Source organism: Nyctibius grandis, chromosome 2, assembly GCF_013368605.1.
Source record: "Nyctibius grandis isolate bNycGra1 chromosome 2, bNycGra1.pri, whole genome shotgun sequence".
Classification (NCBI taxonomy): domain Eukaryota; kingdom Metazoa; phylum Chordata; class Aves; order Nyctibiiformes; family Nyctibiidae; genus Nyctibius; species Nyctibius grandis.
In genome coordinates, this window is record NC_090659.1 from 32,830,956 (window position 1) to 32,850,652 (window position 19,697).

The 19,697-nt window shown below is 35.2% G+C and overlaps 1 protein-coding gene across 1 annotated transcript in view; it reads right to left on the reverse strand.

The window, feature by feature from the left end:
• Positions 1-19,237, reverse strand: part of IL1RAPL1 (interleukin 1 receptor accessory protein like 1) — a 731,815-nt gene extending 712,578 nt beyond the window's left edge. Inside the window, exon 1 of the mRNA XM_068425522.1 lies at positions 19,156-19,237. Coding sequence (XP_068281623.1) covers positions 19,156-19,237 — 82 coding nt within the window. The remainder of the gene's footprint in view (positions 1-19,155) is intronic.
• Between the last annotated feature and the right edge of the window lie 460 nt (positions 19,238-19,697).

Below are 19,697 nucleotides of genomic sequence, written 5' to 3' on the forward strand. Positions count from 1 at the left end.
GTTTAAATTATAGATTAAAATGCTGTTGAAAAGTCAGTTGTGGCCAAGGAGATTTATCTACAAGTGTTTTAGAGCTTACCATGAAAAAAATTATCCATTGTTCCCATCTGAAACATACAACACCCCTAACCACGCTGGAACTTCTCTGTTCCCCCAGCCCCTCCCAATTTCCATCAGTCTGCAGAATTCTATAGTTTGAAGTCATATATTGGAAAACAGGAGTCTAGGTGTGCAGGTAGAGATAATATTGTATTTGAAAAACTAGGATATTCAAAAATATCATGTGCAGAAAAATAACATTCAGAAATATTTACTGTCTATATACAGGAGATGCAGATAACTATAATATAAATTATATAATATTCAGGGTAAGTAAGCTTTTACATGTTGAAGATCAGGAAAATTTTGTTTCTTAGACAGGAAAGTCTTCCTTACAGTAATAATGTTCTCTTAAGGAACTGTAAACTTGACCATGGTTACTTTTGAATTATAAAGCCCAATAGAAATGTAATAGTTTCATAACAGTCCAGCTTAATTATTGTCTCAATTGAATTTCAGTTAACTCCTTAACCATTTATTTTATTTTTCAGTACATCCCTGAGTTATATACACTTTCCACCAGATGATCTGCTTCTTCACATGACCTGACAGCAACAAAGACGACCTTCTTCAACAAAGCACCCATTCATCTAATAAATGATGCTGTTCTTCCTAACAAACCTTTCCTTGTCTATATCCTTAAACAGCCTGTGCTACAACAGTATCACTACAGGTTACTAATATTTACCTTAAAAAAAAAAGTATATATTTAATTAAGAGCTATAATGGATTTCTCAAAACAATAACTGGTATTGTTGTCCTGTTAAAAATTATGAGCAGAAGCTTTACTGAAACAATTGTAACCAATGCTGTTAATACAGCTGCAGGCTGTTATTATAAGCTGATACTTTATTGATAACATTATTGCTGGATTCCTATGATAATAAGGATGGGTCCTTTTGAATGACTAAAATTGTGTGATTTAGGGGTTTTGTGCTTATTTCCTAACTAAAATGAGTAATATGAGTTAATATTTCTATCTAGAGTCATTCATTGTTTTAATGAGGTATTCTAGTACTCTAGATACGTATCAACTTAAAAACAGTTTTTTGACAGTACAGGTTTTATTAACAGAGTTAGATGCACTTAATGGAATTAAAAAGAATTTACTTATTCTACTGATCAAAAGAATTACAAAATTTAAAGCATTTTTGAAAATTCTCTAAAATTCTTCCCAATCGCAGTGTGTTTCAAAGGTCTTACTCTAACCACTAATATATTAGAGAAATCAGAATTGAGATTTATTTAAAAATCCCACATTTCATATAATAAATTTTGAAGGCATTGCAATGAAATTAAATACCTTTATATGCCAACAAAATAAAAAATGGAGGTGTCCGTCAGGTTTTTATTCACATCAGGAACTTAATTTCCCCTAGCCTTTAACAGAATCAATAAATTGCCTTAAGGAAAAGAAAGGAAAAAGCTTAGTTAAAAGAAAAGTATAAATATTCAAACAAATTATGCAGAAAGTTGAACTAATTAAATATTAAATTCTCTCTTTTGGTTTCATCCTAGAACTTTTTTAAAGAAAATTATTTTTATTTATATTAGTTCTTTTTTGTTATTTTACTGCAGATAAATTTTATCAATCAATCAAGCCTGTTATCAGCTAACTAATTTTGCATGTTTTTCTGTTTTTTTAGGGTTTTTTTTGAATTTGGGGTCTACATCTGTCATGTTTTTTAATTCATATAGGAGCTCATTCTTAGCTATGAGAGAATATATTGTTATAGGAGAGCCCTAGTAGAAGGCAAGACTCAGTCCAAAAGTAACAGTCAATTGCCCAGAGAATTTGTGCAAGCTCTATCCCTGGACGTTTTAAAAGATTCACATGGATAAAGCCCTGAGCAACCTGGCATGATCTCAGAGCTGACCCTGCTTTAAACTTGAGACCTCCAAAGGTCTCTTCCAACCTGAATTATCTTACAAAAGTAATCTGATAAATCAATATTACTTGCCTCGGCCAGCTTCAGCTCATGACTAAATATTTGTGCCAACAAAGCCACTTAGATTTGAAAAAGATCTTCTATTGCGGTCAAAAAACACTTCAATATTATTCTACTAACAACTGTAGCACCGGAAATCCACACCAGTTACGTATCCCACATTTAGCTGCATTTCCTCACAGGCCTATCTCTAAATCATGCTGTTTAACCATATCCTCATGACAAAAACATAAAGATGCATTGTGCAGAACAGTAATACAACACGCCACTTCTTCTTTCACTATATGATAAATTACTCTTCTATAAGCAACTCTTGCTGACGTTTTCAAAATTTGATATATTCTACTTAAAATTAGCATTTTTATGAATATTTCTATATAGTTAGCATCATTCCATTATCTTGTTTCTGAAAAATTTCTTGAAGAGTATTCCAACAGTTTACTTATGCATCGGGTTGCTACTCTACTCTGGTGAGACCCCACCTGGAGTACTGCATCCAGCTCTGGAGTTCTCAGCACAAGGAAGACAGGGACCTGTTGGAGCAGGTCCAGAGGAGGGCTACAAACATCAGAGGAATGGAACACCTCTGCTATGAAGATAGGCTGAGGGAATTGGGGTTGTTCAGCCTGGAGAAGAGAAGGCTCTGGGCAGACATTATTGTGGCCTTTCAGTGCTTAAAAGGGACTTACAGGAAAGATGGAGAGAGACTTTTTACCAGGGCCTGCAGTGATAGGATAAGGGCCAACAGTTTTAAACTCAAAGAGCGTAGGTTTGGATTGGACATTAAAAAGAATCTTTTTACAATGAGAGTGGTGAAACACTTGAACAGGTTGCCCAGAGAACTTGTGGATGCCACATCCCTGGAAGTGTTCAAGGTAAGGTTGTATGGGGCTTAGCGCAACCTGATCTAGTGAAAGATGTCCCTGCCCATGCATGGCAGGAGAGTTGGACTAGATCATCTCTGAAGGTGTCTTCCAACCCAATCCGTTCTATAATTCTATGATTTTAATTAAAACTAATATTTTTATTTCAATGAAAGTGCTGTGCATATGTACAAAACATGTACACAGTAGCATATATAGATATACAACTCCTTTTAGTCTGAAATACTAAAAGCTTTACAGTTTTCCACCAACAACCTCCCTCATGTTTTTGCATTCTATTTTTTTGTATCTAAAAGTAGGTATAATCACGGTTTCATTCTTCCAAAATGTTGAAAGACATTTTCAGCTTCATTAGGTTACAAAATATTGAAAGATCTTTTCAGCTTCATTAGGTTGAAAATTGGAATGCATTGAACAGGGAACAATGTGTCAATGTAAAATTCCTAACAAGTACTAGAAAAAAAAAAATCCTGAGTCAGAATGTAGACCTCTTGCTCAGGTTAAGTAACCAACTATAAACAATCCTACTGGAGTTAAGTCATACTTAAAAAATTCTCCAATCTTAATAAAGAGATCAGACTTACTGCAGTAAAAACAGACCTAAGTAAAAAGGTTAATGGTAATTAAATGAGTCTGCATCTATTAAAATAAAAAGTTAAATAACCAAAGATGTGCGAAAAAATTATAATGGATAATCTACTGTTCTGTCTGCAAAAAACATTAAAAGGTCAGCAATGACTGAAAAAAAATATTTCTCTTTGTGAACTCTCTTTCTCAGAGTATTTGCCATTTGTATATCTTATAATTTTTTCCAAAATCTTGCTATGTAAATTTTTGTTACTCATGACTTCAGGTTCAGGACTGAGCTACACAGTATGCACAATTTATCAATAGGTATAAGACGACTGTTTCCCTATGTATTTTGAAGGGAAGATTAATCTTAGAGTGGAACTAACCATCACAAGTACAAAATGTACTAAACAAAAATTGTAATATTACACAAGAACCTGTCATGCCACTATTTATTTCAGTAAAGTTATAAAATTAAAAACTTCAGATTTAACAGATTCTTGATTTTTACTTCATTCAAATGGAAATTACCTTATCAACTCGGTATTTGTTTATTTTTCATATAGACAGGCAACTTTAATCATTCATATTTAGATTAGGTTATTATGCTCCTGTAAGTCAAACAGAGACTTGTTCAGCAGACATTACAAATTCCCTCCAAAATTAACAAAATATACAGCACTGTATTACTTATATCAAAACTAACTGTAACAAAAAAGAAATCAAAACCCAAAAATAATCCACAAACACACAATAAAGCCAGCAAGAAAGAAACAGGTCTTCAAGAAGGGGGAAAAAAGCAAGTTCACCTTTGCTTTGATTGAAGTAAATGTAAACAGAAATTACTCTCACATGTGACTTATCATTGAGAATTCATCACAGCAGAAAAGGACTGTGAACAAAGCATACATAACACATTATTCTGCTCTCTAGAGTGTGATGGAACTTGATGCCTGACCTTTCTGGTGAAAGAGAGACAAGATTTAAAGCCTTCATACTGAATTTGGCCTAGAAATTAAGATCAGGCAAATGGGAGAGAAAATAAAGTGCTATTTTCAATTAACATATTAATGAAATCAAGCTAATAAAACATAAATGAAATTAGAACCATAGAACCATAGAATTGTTAAGGTTGGAAAAGACCTAAAAGATCATCAAGTCCAACCATCGACCCAATGCCACCATGCCCGCTAAACCATGTCCTGAAGCACCATATCTAGATGTTTTTTGAACACCTCCAGGGATGGTGACTCCACCACTTCCCTGGGCAGCCTGTTCCAATGCCTAATGACTCTTTCAGTGAAGAAATTCTTCCTAAGATACAGCCTGAACCTCCCCTGGCGTAACTTGAGGCCATTTGCTCTCGTCCTATCGCTGGTTACCCGGGAGAAGAGACCGACCCCCATCTCACCACAACCTCCTTTCAGGTAGTTGTAGAGGGCAATAAGGTCTCCCCTCAGCCTCCTCTTCTGCAAACTAAACAACCCCAGTTCCCTCAGCTGCTCCTCACAAGACTTGTGTTCCAGATGCATTGAATTATTTTTAATAATTGCAGGTAGAAAAAGAAAGGAACTGTGAAGTTTTCAGAGTATAACAAAGCAACTTTGATGTAAGCAAACAATTAGAGAATCAGATACTTTCAAAATTACATGGCAGAGTGTGTCACAGTAATTCACTTCCAAGAGTTCCTGTATATTACTAACAGTTGCAACTGCCTCTATCAGAAAACTAGATCCCTGTGATTTTCAGTTTAAATAAAACTAAAGTTCTGTTGACAGAATTCAGAATTTGGACATAAAATCCTCAACAGCAATGTTTTTGAGGAGGACGGTTGCTGCACTGTCTAGAGCTATGTAGGATATTATGTGTGGGAGACAGAGGCCTCTTTCTTTCTGTTGATTGCAATTGTTAATACCTTGAAGTTGATGAATACAACTTAGCACGGAAAGCCAGCTTTTAAGCCTTTTCTCTAGTTTCTCAGCCCAGGAACGTCTAACAATTTACTGTTCAGTGATGGGCAACTACCATAACTTGCTACATCTTTCAACCTGTGTATCTATACCGAAGGAAGGAAATGGGAAAAAGTCTTAAAAGCACCATGGAACAAGCATTTCTTCCTAATCTAGCTTTTATTGAAAGACTTGAGTCATAGAAAACAACTGAAACCAAACAACTAACCAAACAAATGAAAAATCAAGCCTCTTCTCTCCACAAAGTTATTAATTCTGGAGACTTAGCACAGGACTTCAGTATTTTCTTTGGATCTCATGGCTAGACTTACCAGAAAGCAAAATTTTAGATGCTTCAAACACACAATATGTTGATAGTGAGAAAGCAACTCTGCTGAATGGCCTTGTTCAAGCACAGTTTGAAATGAATGACTGATTCTCCCCATGGAAAACAACAGCATTTATAGGTACAAGCTAAGCGCAGCACCTACTCGAGATTTGGTATCAACAGCAGCATTTTAACATCACTGTCTTCAACACCAAACACATATAAAACGTGCTGGCTTTCTACATGTATGAGAATAGCATGACCTACTTCGAAATGCAGGTTTATTACACGTACATTACTTAATAGTGACAAAGTGAAACAAAATCATGAATGAATAAAGCAGTCCACCTAGTTAAATATGAATAAAATTTCAATTCTTTCAAGTTTGCCCTGAATTACAGATAGCATGACACTGGTCAGATGATAGCAAAGGCAGCTGCTTTTTAGTGGAATCTTATTGTGAAGGAGAGGTAACAGCCTCTCTGGGCACTGTAAAAGTTTAATCACACTGGAATTCAATCACTGCATTACCTCCTAAAAATTATCCTCTTCTTTTTATAGCAAATTAAGTCCTTTTTTTTCTGGGTGCAATGACCTCTTGCATTTCAATGTACTGTTGTAGTGAACTCTTACACTGATAAATTTTTAGGTTGTTAAATGACACCCTGTCCAAACTATTTTTTGTTAAATCATCTCATTATTTTTATGCACAGACCTCTGATAATTTAACTAGGAATTATTAAAAAAAAAAAAAGTTCAGATAACAGTAACAGTTGGCAACTATTTCAAGGGACTCTATAAAATTCAGTAATAGACTGAACTACGTTTGTCATGGATTTGTTTTCTTTGAAAACTCGAGAAAAAGAAATAATAGCTGTTTTCCTTATCTCAAATCTTATATGTGAATTATTTTCAAGTGGTTTTTATGAAATACATTTCAAATATATATATAAAAAACATTAAAATTAAAAAATATAAGCCATCCTATTCTGTCATTCCTAATAACCAGAAGCAATGTGTTCCACCTCACCTTGACATGACAGCTACTAGTCAACATGGATTCATCAAGGGGAAATCATGCTTGACCAATCTGATAGCCTTCTATGATGACATGACTGGCTGGGTAGATGAGCGGAGAGCAGTGGATGTTGTCTACCTTGAATTCAGCAAGGCTTTTGACACTGTCTCCCATAACATCCTCATAGGAAAGCTCAGGAAATGTGGTTTAGATGAGTGGACAGTGAGATGGAGAACTAGCTGAATGGCAGAGCTCAAAGGGTTGTGATCACCAGCACTGAGTCTAGCTAGAGGCCTGGAGCTAGTGGTGCTCCCCAGGGGTCAGTCCTGTTTCACTTATTCACCAATGACCTGGATGAAGGGACTGAGTGTACCCTCAGCAAGTCTGCTGATGACACAAAACAGGGAGGGGTGACCGATACACCAGAAGGCTGTGCTGCCATTCAGTGAGACCTGGACAGGCTAGAGGGCTGGGTGGTGAGAAACCTCATGAAGTTCAACAAAGGCAAGTGTAGGGTCCTCCACCTAGGGAGGAATAGCCCCATGCATGAGTACAAGTTAGGGGTTGAGCTGCTGGAAAGCAGCTCTGCAGAGAAGGACCTGGGAGTTCTGGTGGACAACAAGTTCACCATCAGCCAGCAATGTGCCCTTGTAGCAAAGAAGGCCAATGGTACCCTGGGGTGCATTAGGAAGAGTGTGGCCAGCAGGTCGAGGGAGGTTATCCTCGCCCTCTATACTACCCTAGTGGGGCCACATCTGGAGTACTGTGTCCAGTTCTGGGCTCCCCAGTTCAAGAAAGATAAGGAACTACTGGAGAGAGTCCAGCAGAGGGCTACAAAGATGATCAGAGGACTGAAGCATCTCTCTTATGAGGAGAGGCTGAGAGAGCTGGGTCTGTTTAGTCTGGAGAACAGAAGACTGAGGGGGAATCTTATCAATGCTTACAAATACCTTAGGGGTGGGTGTCAAGAGGATGGGGCCAGACTCTTCTCAGTGGTGCCCAGCAAAAGGACAAAGGGCAACAGGCACAAAGTGAAACATGGGAAGTTCCATTTCAATATGAGGAAAAAATTCTTTATTTTGAGGGTGACAGAGCACTGAAACAGGCTGCCCAGGGAGGTTGTGGAGTCTCCTTCTCTGGAGATATTCAAAGCCCGCCTGGATGCACCCCTGTGCAATGTGCTCTACAGGAACCTGCTTTGGCAGGGGGTTGGACTAGATGATATCCAGAGGTCCCTTCCAACCCCAACCATTGTGTGATTTTGTGTGATTCTGTGATTTTTCCAATAAAAACGCATTTTCTGACAAACATGATTTGCCATGATTCCTTCCCAGACTGTGTTTTAAGCTTCCTACTTCATCCATTAATAATCCCATTTTGCTAAAACTTCACAGCAAGTAGTATACTATAAACTGAATGTATGCATATTTATAAATTTATACCAGCTTGCAATTCTGCTGAATAATTGTTTCAAAAAATGTTTATTACTCAACTAGAATGTTCTGTTACTGACCAGTATTCAATTTCCTAGGAAAATACAAAGCTTAAAATTTGATTTTGTCTTTCAAATTATAAAAATATAAATTATATTTAAAATACTGCCAATGGCAAAAATAAACCTACGATACAAGAAAGTGATTTTTTTGCAGAGTGCTCAAAGTGGCCTGGTGCAGTCAGCAGAATGAAAGCAGGGCATTCACTGGCCTCCAGGACGTCTCTTGTGAAATCAGAAGGTATTTGTTAGTCACTCCTAGAAAAGGCAGCTTGACTCCTTGTCATGCTTGGCTCAGCCTGTTTGACTAGAAAAGGCTCAGAGTTTGACAGTATTGCTCCATGTTTTCCCTCCTCCTTTGCTGTGCTGCACCCAGGCAATCAGCTCCGCAACAGCTTAACAGTATCTCTATAGGCTCCATGATCCCTAGGAAGGAGTTGAGCCTTCCCTCATAGCACAGATATCTATGCATACATATATATAGATTTTGCATTGTTCCTTGTCCATCTCTGTTTTGCTTTCAGGTTTCACTCTGGGTTATATGGCCAATGACAGTCAGCAGAAATTTTGGAGTTTCAGACAAGCTAACCTTGTACTTTAAAAAAAAAAAAATAGTATTAACAACAGCTTTACTTCAGGCTGTGCTCTTCTTATCTGGACAAAGTTTTTGACTTTATGACCTGCTCTTTAATTTGTAATACCCCAACTCACTGTCTTTGTTCTACCTACTATGACAAACTTCATTAAAAAAAGTCACAGTGAATTATATAAAAGTGCATGAAGGTAGCAGGCCTTGTATTAGCCAATTACTCTTCACATAAGAAAATGCTATGTTTCTTGTGTTATCAAGGATATTAACTATGGTTAAAAGTGAGGTGGCAAGGGAATGGTAAAACACACATTACGTACACTCATTTTTCCCATGTAGCTTAACAAATGCCTCATTTATTGGCTTATGTTTCAATAGAGTTTGAATACATTTGTAATTTCCAATAAATAAATAATCTTACTGTGAAAGAAACTGAACATCCTGAACAGGTACCAAGTAATTTTAACACTGCTTGCAGGTAGGTCCAATTTTAGAACCTGACATGACAACAGCTCCAGGTGTTTCCTTGGTATGTTGCAACTCCATATTAGAGCAACTCTGAGCTACTATCTGAAACAGGTCACAATTTCTACTGTGACATGAGGCAACTCACGATGAAAGAGATGTTAAGGGAAGTTCTAATCCAGAAAAATCAAGGGTCAGGGACTACAGAATGTACATATAGCCTCTAAAAGTTTTGCTTAAATTCCTTAAAAAACTTGTTTAAAGAACAGTCCTGAAGTCACTAAATTGAACCACACACAGCTCTGAGCAACCTGCTGTAGCTGACACTGCTTGAACCAGGGGGGTTGTACTAGATGATCTTAAGAGGTCCCTTCCAACTTAAATGACTCTGTAATTTAAATTGGAATTATCAATTGGAATTATTTTAATTGGAATTAAAATTCATGTAAAAGAGAATAAAAATTGCTCCTTTTTGCCAAGGATGAAAGATAGTCATTTGTGGAAGTGGGCTACTCCAAATGAATTTGCAGATTGCTTCAACACAATTGTCTGCTTTGCATCTGTACACCTGACAGTTCCCTGAAATGAGTTAAGTGTTCAGAGCAATGTGATAAAATTACAGGAGCACTTATCTTTCAACTAGCATATCTCTGTCGTAATTTACCATTAGAGCAGTCTGATAATTCTCCTTACAATTGCAAAAAAATATTTTGAAAAATAGATAAAAAGATAAATCTTAAAGTACCGACAGACAATGTGCATTTTGCATTTGAAATAAAGACCATAACAGCAAAAACAAGTCTGAGCAAGAATGGCTGAAGATTTCAGTACTGCAATCTAAAAGACGACCTTCTCTTTTCATGCTAAGTTACTTCCCCTATATCTGTGTATGCAGCACTGATAGCCCTTTCTCCCTTCATCTTTCTGAAAGAACAAGTCAGTAAGTATTTTAATCTAGGACAGTTTTTATCATCAATTTTAATTTGCTTTACGTGTGGCAACAAAACATATTCTAATGGGCAAAACTTATTACCACAGCTGTTATTTCTATATTTTAATAATACTTCACAACTGAGTACACTTATATAAAAAAGACAAAGCAATCAGATGGCCATTACTTGTCCTTGAGGTTTTTTGGTCTCCTTATTCTCCATAGTAATCATTCTACATAAAATTGACAGCATAATATTCAAATAAATAAATCTTCTGCAACAGCCATTTCTGATCAAAAGTCACTTGTTCTTTTACATCTTCTAGGCCATTTGCCAACAGATGCCAATCAATGAAACAACTTCTAACCATTCCCCAGGGAAAACAGGGACTGTGGAAGCAGAGAGTCAGAGGTCTCTTCCAATCTGATTCATTCTGTGATTCTGTGTAAACAGCTACTAAAACTCAATGACCAAACTATGTAAGAATATCTATTACTGTCCTTTTGGCTTTAGGTTTTGTTTTGTCTCCTTTACTATCATTAGTCATTTCTTAATATGTATTGCACACTATAAAACATTGACCCTTTGCTACCGCACAGTCTTTTCATATACTGTGGTATAATTCACCATCTCCCAGAACTCTGAATCAAAGTATCAGTATGGATCCTAGCAACAACAAAAGGTTATATAACTATTTTTAAAATGCCAGCCATCCTGTTCATAAATGCTCACATGACAAGTAACAGTTACTGCTTTCATAGTGTCTCCAAAATAAGTAATGATGTGTCACAAAGGATTTATGCTTGCTATGCAATCGATCTTTATTGCACAGTTCCTCTAGCGGCACAGAATTGTGTTTCTTCTTTCTTTATCATATAGTCCCCACCCCCACTATAGTAAACAATCCGCATCATTGCTGTTCATCTGACACGCTGAACAGTGTCCTTAGCTTAAAAAAATAGAGAACATTGGAGCTGAACCATCCCTGTGGCCAAGCATGTGTTCAAGGTCACTAACAAGACTAGTGTTCCTTCCAATAAGATCATTCTTCAGGGTTTTTCAAATGAAAACTATACATTGAAAATTACTCCATAGCAATGCAACACGTACCACATTCTGTAGGTAAAGAAACACGCAGTAAATACATGCTTCCCATATACTGTTGGCATCAACAAAAAAAAAGGTTCAAAACCATATACTAAAGGAACACTCTAATATCCTGAATATGCAAAATGTTACTAAATAAGTTAATTGTTAACTCCTTCATTTCAGTATTCCTTCATTCACAAAAAGCAAGCCCTGCCTCTTCGCCTAACAATAATCAGGTGGGGTTTTTAATTCATAAATTAAGAAAGAAGGATCATACCAAAACCAGCGCAAATGGCTTTGCCAGAATTGGCTGAAGGATGCGGATATGGATACTTTTGCTGTCTAACGAAGGTGCTCAAGAACACTAATTGCTCTTTTAACATCCTGGTGCCATGTAGTATTAGCAAGCCGTAAAACTTTTCTATGGGCTATATTAATTCCAGGAGGCCTCACGGTTCTGTCAGATAGATAGCAAAAGTTCAGGACAGAGAGAGAAAGCATTGAAGGAGGCAGAGCATTTACAGAGTCTTCACATCTCTAGAGCGTCTAGACCTCCCTCCCAGCAGGCATAAGCAATCATTTATCTCAGCTGACCTCATTACTATATATTCAAGGGTATTGTTGTTGAAGTTTTTATGTCTTTAAAAGAAATGTGCAAGTAAGACAGCAAATAACACCCTCCCTCACTGACACATGCTATACAAGATGTATTCCTTGAAAAGCAATCATAATCAGGCAAAATCAAAAAAACTGGATACACCCAGTTAATTCATTTTTCAACTACGAAGAGGAGGTTTTAACATCAAAAATAAAACTTATTGATTTCTACTACACATTAAAATGGGGAGGAACAACCATCTTTAAATTGAAACAAAGAAGGTGCAAAAAGTAAACTAAAACATCTTCTATTCTTAGGATAAAAAGCAGAAGAATATCAGCGTTAATAAAATCAACAGGGAACGAATGAATAGATCAGGACATATGAAAGTTGCCTGAGAATGAACAACAGGGATTTCTGTTTATCTCCATTGTGTATTTAACTGTAAAGGTTTCCCTTCATCTTTCTCTCTCTCCTCCCTCAAAAAGAAAAATGTTTCAGAGTTTTCCCCATTCAGTCCCACAGCTACAACCACAAAAAAGACTGCATATTTATATGCCAATTCAGAACAAGTTTTTTTAAACAATCCTCATATGAAATAAGGCTCATCTCTTAATCACATCATGATGCAAAAATATTCCCATCCCCTCAATGCAGTAAGAAAGGTACATAAGTCTTTGCTTAGGACTGACTTTCACTATACTTTTGCTTCTTGGCACCAAACAGAGAAACAGAAAACGGTTTTCATAGTAATGACAGTAGTCCTAATTGTTCCAGCTTAAAAAATTCTTGCTCATAGACGTTAATCTTGTACATCAGATAGACATAGATAGTCTTTAAATACTATTTCAAGTTCTGTGTAACCACCCAATAAGCCACAAGCCTCATTAATTAATAATGGAAAACTAACATTCTGTAACAGAGTGAAAACAACAGCTAGGGGGCATTAATATCAATTGACACAAACTCCTATGGCTTACAAGAAGCATATCCTTTAACTGCTGTAAATGCCTTGCTCCAAGCTCAGTGTACTTGGAGTACTGTATATGCGAGAGTTCTGCCTGTAAATTGTATAAGAAAAAAAGAAAAACAGATATATGTCTATTCATTTATTTTCTGAACCATCTGATTACTATTCAGTGCACATCATATCCAATATGATATTCATCAACTAATTACTTTTTGACAAGAATCCAAAAAGAAAATACTTAGGCAATCAAAACACAGGCAGAATGAAAAAGAGAATGGCACCACTGAAGGAGAGACACTAAGAAGAACAGGGTGATTTATGTAGCGCTACGCACATAGGACACCAAGTCTCACCCAGAGGGTTACAAAAAAAAAAAATAAAACCAACAAATACTCAAATACTGGGTACCAGACCCCTGTTAAGCCTCAGAACTTAATTGTGTGCAATTTCTGAAAGTGTTTTTGCCACGTAAACTGGATTTTATTTATATATATATATATAAAAAATTATTTTCTGTAAAATAGTGACAATTCAATTATTAGGTACAAACAATTAAACTAATTTCAAAAATTCTTCCTACCTGAAAAGAGTTCTCAAACTGTCTTGACTTCTGTAGTTAATATTCCTTACATATAGCACAGGTGAAGAATTTTCATTCCATGGATTTTATTAATTTTTTATTTTATGTTTCTAATAAATTGTTGAGTTCTCATTACAACATTTGTCATGAGGCGTAAAATGTTGGCTTTGTTGATGTTAAGGCCTACATTGCACAGATTACGTGCTCCTTTTCCAGTTAAAAGAAATGTTTTTGAAAAATAAAAACTGTCTTGTTTGTGTAGAGATATCCTTTATACAGTTGATGTTATTCTCTAAAATATACATATTCTTACATGAGAAATAATTCATAAAAATTCATAGAGGGCCATAATTTAGAAAAATATCTGCTTATAGTTCTTAAAGACTATGGAATTTGTCAAACAGAATAACTACTTTAGATTTCCAGTCTGTTCCTCAGAATTCCACTAGCTTTAGAACAAAAAAAAAATCTTGAATTATTTTTACCTAGTTAAAATTCTTATTTTGCTCCTACAAAAGTAACTAAAATTCAGAAATATCAACATCACAATGTCAAAGCTCTTTAGTTCCTTTTTTCATAATGTTGATCTTCCACACAAATACAAACAGAACCACCCATGTTCATTCATAAAAGCTAAGGCATAGAAATACTAGACATCAAAAAGAAAAGTAATCTTCTGCTACATGACGAAACACTTCTATAGACTTTAATCTCATAATAATGATGCAAAGGATCTCATATATATCCTAATTGCCCATCATTGGAAAGACTGTACTTCCAGTTAAACTATTCCATCACAGAATAAATTTGACCTAGAAAAGAAAATTTCCATTCACAATAGCAGAACTGAACACAGAATATTAATTAATTAACTCATAATGCACAATAATCTGTAGAAAAACAGAGAACTACAGACAGTAATTACAACTCTCACCTTTTTTGATACAAGGCAACACCAGATTGCTGTTAGGCAATGTGAGTGTATAAAATGCCACTACACTAATACTGTCTAATTATACCAACCATGTCATAATTCTTTATGTAATAAAATCTTTTTACATAATCTTTCCCCAATTCTCCCTTTTAACAGATTTGTCCCTTAACAAAAAAAAAAAAAAATTTTCCTTCCTTTGTCCTTTCAGCATCTTTGGAGAAAACTACCAGATGGCAATGCAGCGTTCAAGTATTTTATTTAACATACATGTTATAGGGAAAAAAAATCTGTACAGATCAGTATGAGGCTCTCTTTCCTAACCTACTTCCTCTTTGATGAATATTAAATAATTCATAAGCAAAAACTCTATTCACCACAAGTAAGCAATCAAATACCACTCAACCTGAAAAGAACAGACTTTAAGAAACCTAAGTTTCCAAGGATGTAAAACCACACGGCTAAAAAAATCTACGATTATTTCAAACTATGAAACAAGATAATTTCAGGACAAATCACTGAAAGGAAAACATTTAGAAATGCTTTAGCCTAAAGTTCTCAAAATACTATCAAGGACTGCATTGAGCAACAGATACCCAATGGACTGGACAAAAAGTAAAACTATACACTTTTTAGGCATATTGTAAATTTACATGAAGTTCAGCATTATGCTCAAAACCAGGCATTATTTCCTATGCTTTTGAGGTTTAAGCCAATTACAATAAAACCATGTGCTGAACAAATTCAAATATATCAGCTTTAACTATTTATTCTTGCTTTGCATAAAGCAGGACATGGTGATCAAACAGAGGAATTGTTTCATAAAGTGAGACGCTTTGAGATATTCCAAAAAGCCGAGAAGTAGTGCAAGAGTCAGCTTTCCGTTTAGCAGGTCACATCTGATATCCACTATGTGCCAGATGAAAGTTCATCTTTGCAGTTGCTGTTGTAGGCTCTGAAGCCTCTCCAGAAGTTCATGAGGACTTCACTGAAAACCTAAAATACCCAGTTAAGAACCATTATGTCTACTCTGAAGTCAGTGGTTGGAATTGCAAAGCTTAAGGCAAAGGATCTTTTCTTCCTTGCTTGAGAAGGCATTAAAACTTGTAGGTGTTGTGCATTCAACTATAGTTGACAGGAAAAGTTTAGGTGTGGTTAAGCCTAATTTAGTTTATGCATACATGGATATCGGAAGAAGTCTCTTGCCTCACTCATATTTATTTATGGAATTGTTACTAGAACTGCTCATCCAGCCATTCTTATGTAACAAACACAGTTATTATATGCACTAAATGTAAAATAAATCCATGCTATGTTAAAGACTAATTTGAAGCTGTTCATTGTATTACAGAAATTATTTGAAGTATTAACTGGAAAAAAAAAGATGTATCTTCTGTCAGACAGAATCAGAATCATACATGCAAGATAAGGTGTTAAACAGGTATGTCACACAGCTGTGAGCAAGCTAATTTAAAGCATGTTTTTCTGCTAATGTAATAAATATTTGATTAATACTCTTCCCTTTATGCCCTATATCATTATATTTAACTAATGAATAGCACACAGTGGTAGAAAGATTCAAGGACTGCCTTTAAGTAATGTCATTTAAGTGCTTTGCATAATGACAGCTCTCATGATCAGAGATTTAATCAAATGCAGCACAACCTAAGCTTTCTCTTGCAATTTTTTTTTTTAACCTGTTTTTCAACCAACACAAAGACAAGAATACTATACTGATCCTAATTGTTTACACATATAGGTAATTCTCTGATATAACTTCAGTCCTGAAAGCCAATAGATGGTCAGAATTTTTAGAAATAAAACCAGAATTTGAGCCTACAAATTATTCCACACTTCTGGCATGCTGTGAATCCTCACTGACTTTCTGAAGGTAGGTTTTCATGTCCTTGACAGATCAGAGAAGTGGTTGGAAATGTATTTCTGTCTGATGGAGAAACTCATACTTTTATTAATCACTATCTTTTTAGCATAGCTGATAAAAAACTTATAAAAGAAGAGAGCTGAAGCACTCTAGCAGGAAAAATCCAACTGACAGTATAGAAAAGACATACTTCTATGGATAGAGATCTTTTTAACATAAAATACTGAGTTAAATATATCAAGAACACAAGATTTGTGTTTTCAGGTTTGGTACTTAGAAATAAGCTCAACAAGAGTGAATTAGAAGGAATAAGTCACAATCAGGACAACTATTTAGCATATTAATGCAACAACTTCTTTACTTTTAATACAGTCCTTTAATTCATAACAGAGAAGGAAGTACATAAAAGCAACACTTCTCTAAAAGGTGGATACTATTACTCCATATTTATAACATCTCATAAGTATAAAAATATGCCAACCTCTTTATTTTGCTATTCCTTTTACTTTAATGCTGATATTTCAAGGATGAAGTGAGCTCACAAGTAGAACTGAATAAAGAGACGTAAACCATGTCCTCACCAACCTCTGCCTCTGGTTAACATGTTCACATAAAACTAAAGTCCTATTTTCCAAGTTGATTTTTTTATTTTATTTCCAACTGTAAATTGCATTAGTTTTAGGAAACCATTTCTATTTTCACAGTACAGATAAATAAATCTTATTTTGCTAAAACTTCTGTTAAAGTAAAAAAGGTTTCCTTTGTAGAAACACTTCAGGATTGCAAAATAGGCCTCCCAAGCACCCAAGGGATGAAAAAACCAAACCAAACCAAAGAACAATAACAACAAAAACAAACCAAGAAGCATCACACATTATTGTATTCCACCTACTTCTGTGGAACTTCCTCAAGTCGAAAGTCACTAAACAACACGACCAAAGGCAGAAGGATCTGAGATTTCCGTAAACCAGAGATTTTTCTTTTGCACATACAGCATGACAAACAGCCTTCTTGGTGATACAGCTAATTGAAAATATATATAGGATAAGTAGATCTCATGCAAAAACATCAAGAACCCCATGTTACAGTAAGGTATGGTCCAAAGATTTTCAGTGCAGTTTTTCCTTCTTATTGCAGCATCAGGATGAGAACGTATTCTGTACATCTTAAAAAGTATTGTACACTCTTTCTTTGCTGGAGAGCAATTATATTACTTTCCCAAACAGAAATTATAATGTATATTTACCACTTTTCCTTGCATTGGTTAATCAGAGGAAGAGTATACAGGAAAAAATGATGAAATAAAATGCAAAGACAACCCAAGTTCTTATTATTGTCACATTCAAGTAACAGATATCTGATGACTTGCTATTTTTTTTTAGTTCCTTAAAAATGGATGTCATTGTAAAAGTTACTTTGAGATGACCAATGATGTTTACACTAAATTTGGTTTAAGGGGCCTTGACTTAAAGCTTACAAGTATTAAATCTTAATCAAAGAGAACAACCTCACCCAGACACATTCAAAAGATATCTATGATATCTATCTAGGCTTCAACATCGTATTACAAAAACATCAACCCATTACCAACTCTTTTGCTCTGCACACAATCCATATATTCCAGTTTTCTTGAGTTTAAATAACCCCAAATATATTTTAATCTCAAGTCTTGGCTGAGGAATACCTTACTTTATAGTGGTACTCCTTATTTGCCTTCCCTCCATCTACATTTCCAGTCACTAAAATATTGGAGACATGATCAGTTTCATAATGTTACAAATAAAATCCCCTGAAAATACAAGATATGAATTAAGCTGTTGCCCAAAGTATATAATGACTTTTGTCCTCCCTAAGAACAATTTTACAACAGCTACCAATCAACTCCAGTTGGAAACAGATTTAAAAAAATACAAAAAGAAATCAGAGCCACACTTCCAGAACAGTACAACAAAAGCTACCTAAAACACTCTAATGCCAAAAGGAAAATGACTAGTAACAACAAACCTAATTAACTAATTCCATCAACGTGGGATTAAGACTTCCATTAAGGATTTAGTTTCCTTTAGTGCCATAAAGATAGTCTGCAGAAGTAGTATCCTATAATCTTTTTCATTACTCAATGAAAAGTGAAAGAAGGGAAAATTAGAATTTCAGGGTGACAGACAGAAAACAAACCCAAAACTACCCAGCTGTCTCAGTATTGGTGTTCCCTTTTTTCACATATGAAGATAATTCATCTATAGTAACAGTATGAAAGACGTTTGGTAAACATGTCACCCTCTGCTTGGTTTCTGAAAAACTACCTGTATTTGCTGAATTAAACTCTTCAACCATGTATCAGGTAGCCCTTTCAAAACCCGATTTTGCTCTTCACTTTTCATGGATATTAAATTTAACGTGCTTGATCTATTTGTTGTATTACAAAAATCAGTAAACTAAAACAAAATTGCATGATCTTAATTTCCAAGAGATTCTTCACCATAAAGTATAGAGTAAAACAGATAAATCTAGTAGCTCACATTAACAACACTGGCTGCAACAAAGTCTTTTAAGTAAATTAAATAGTTCTGGGAATAACTTTCCTTCAGCAGATGAATTGTTGCATTGATTTCACATTACATATCTGATTTTAACTTTTTTAGTTTTTTCACCAAGTTCACATGACACAGCATAGTCTAAAAATATATAGAAGCTACAATTTTTTTTTCTGCAGAATTTGAATTCCTCTTAACTATGTTCCAAACCACCACAACATCTTAGTATATATTTGCAAATATTAAGCACTTCTTTCCAAACCACATCGTAACCACAGAGATAAAGATTTACTTACCTGATCCCCTTTTGGTCACAACCTTCAAGCTCTGAGTTAGAGTAGCATACAAGAGAATCAAGTTGGGAATAGGAGATTTCATCTTCTGTCTTTCCGTGGCTGCTTCCTAGAGTACCAAAAAGAAGGAAGAAACACTGATTTTATATTGGTGCTGAAACAATCTTGAAGTAACTAATCATAATACTGACATTGTGGAAAAGCTGCATACAGTATTTGTGAGCAATTCAATGCACCAAAAATGATCTATTGTTCCCGAAAAAAATAGGTAAACTAAAATCACCATAGAACAAACACATGCACACATTACATTTAACCCTGGAGCTCAAGTTCCAATTTTGGCTACATATTGAAAATTCAGTGGGTCCCTGTTAAAACTTTCTAACAGATCTCCAGAATGAAACAACATTGATCAATTTATTCTATGAAAAAAGTGTGAACTTTTCACTAAACCTGCAAAATAACATCTAGTTTTTTCTTTTTTGTCATATAATTTACTTCCCCTGCAATAGAAAAAAAGAAAATAATGCCATTCTTCATTAATT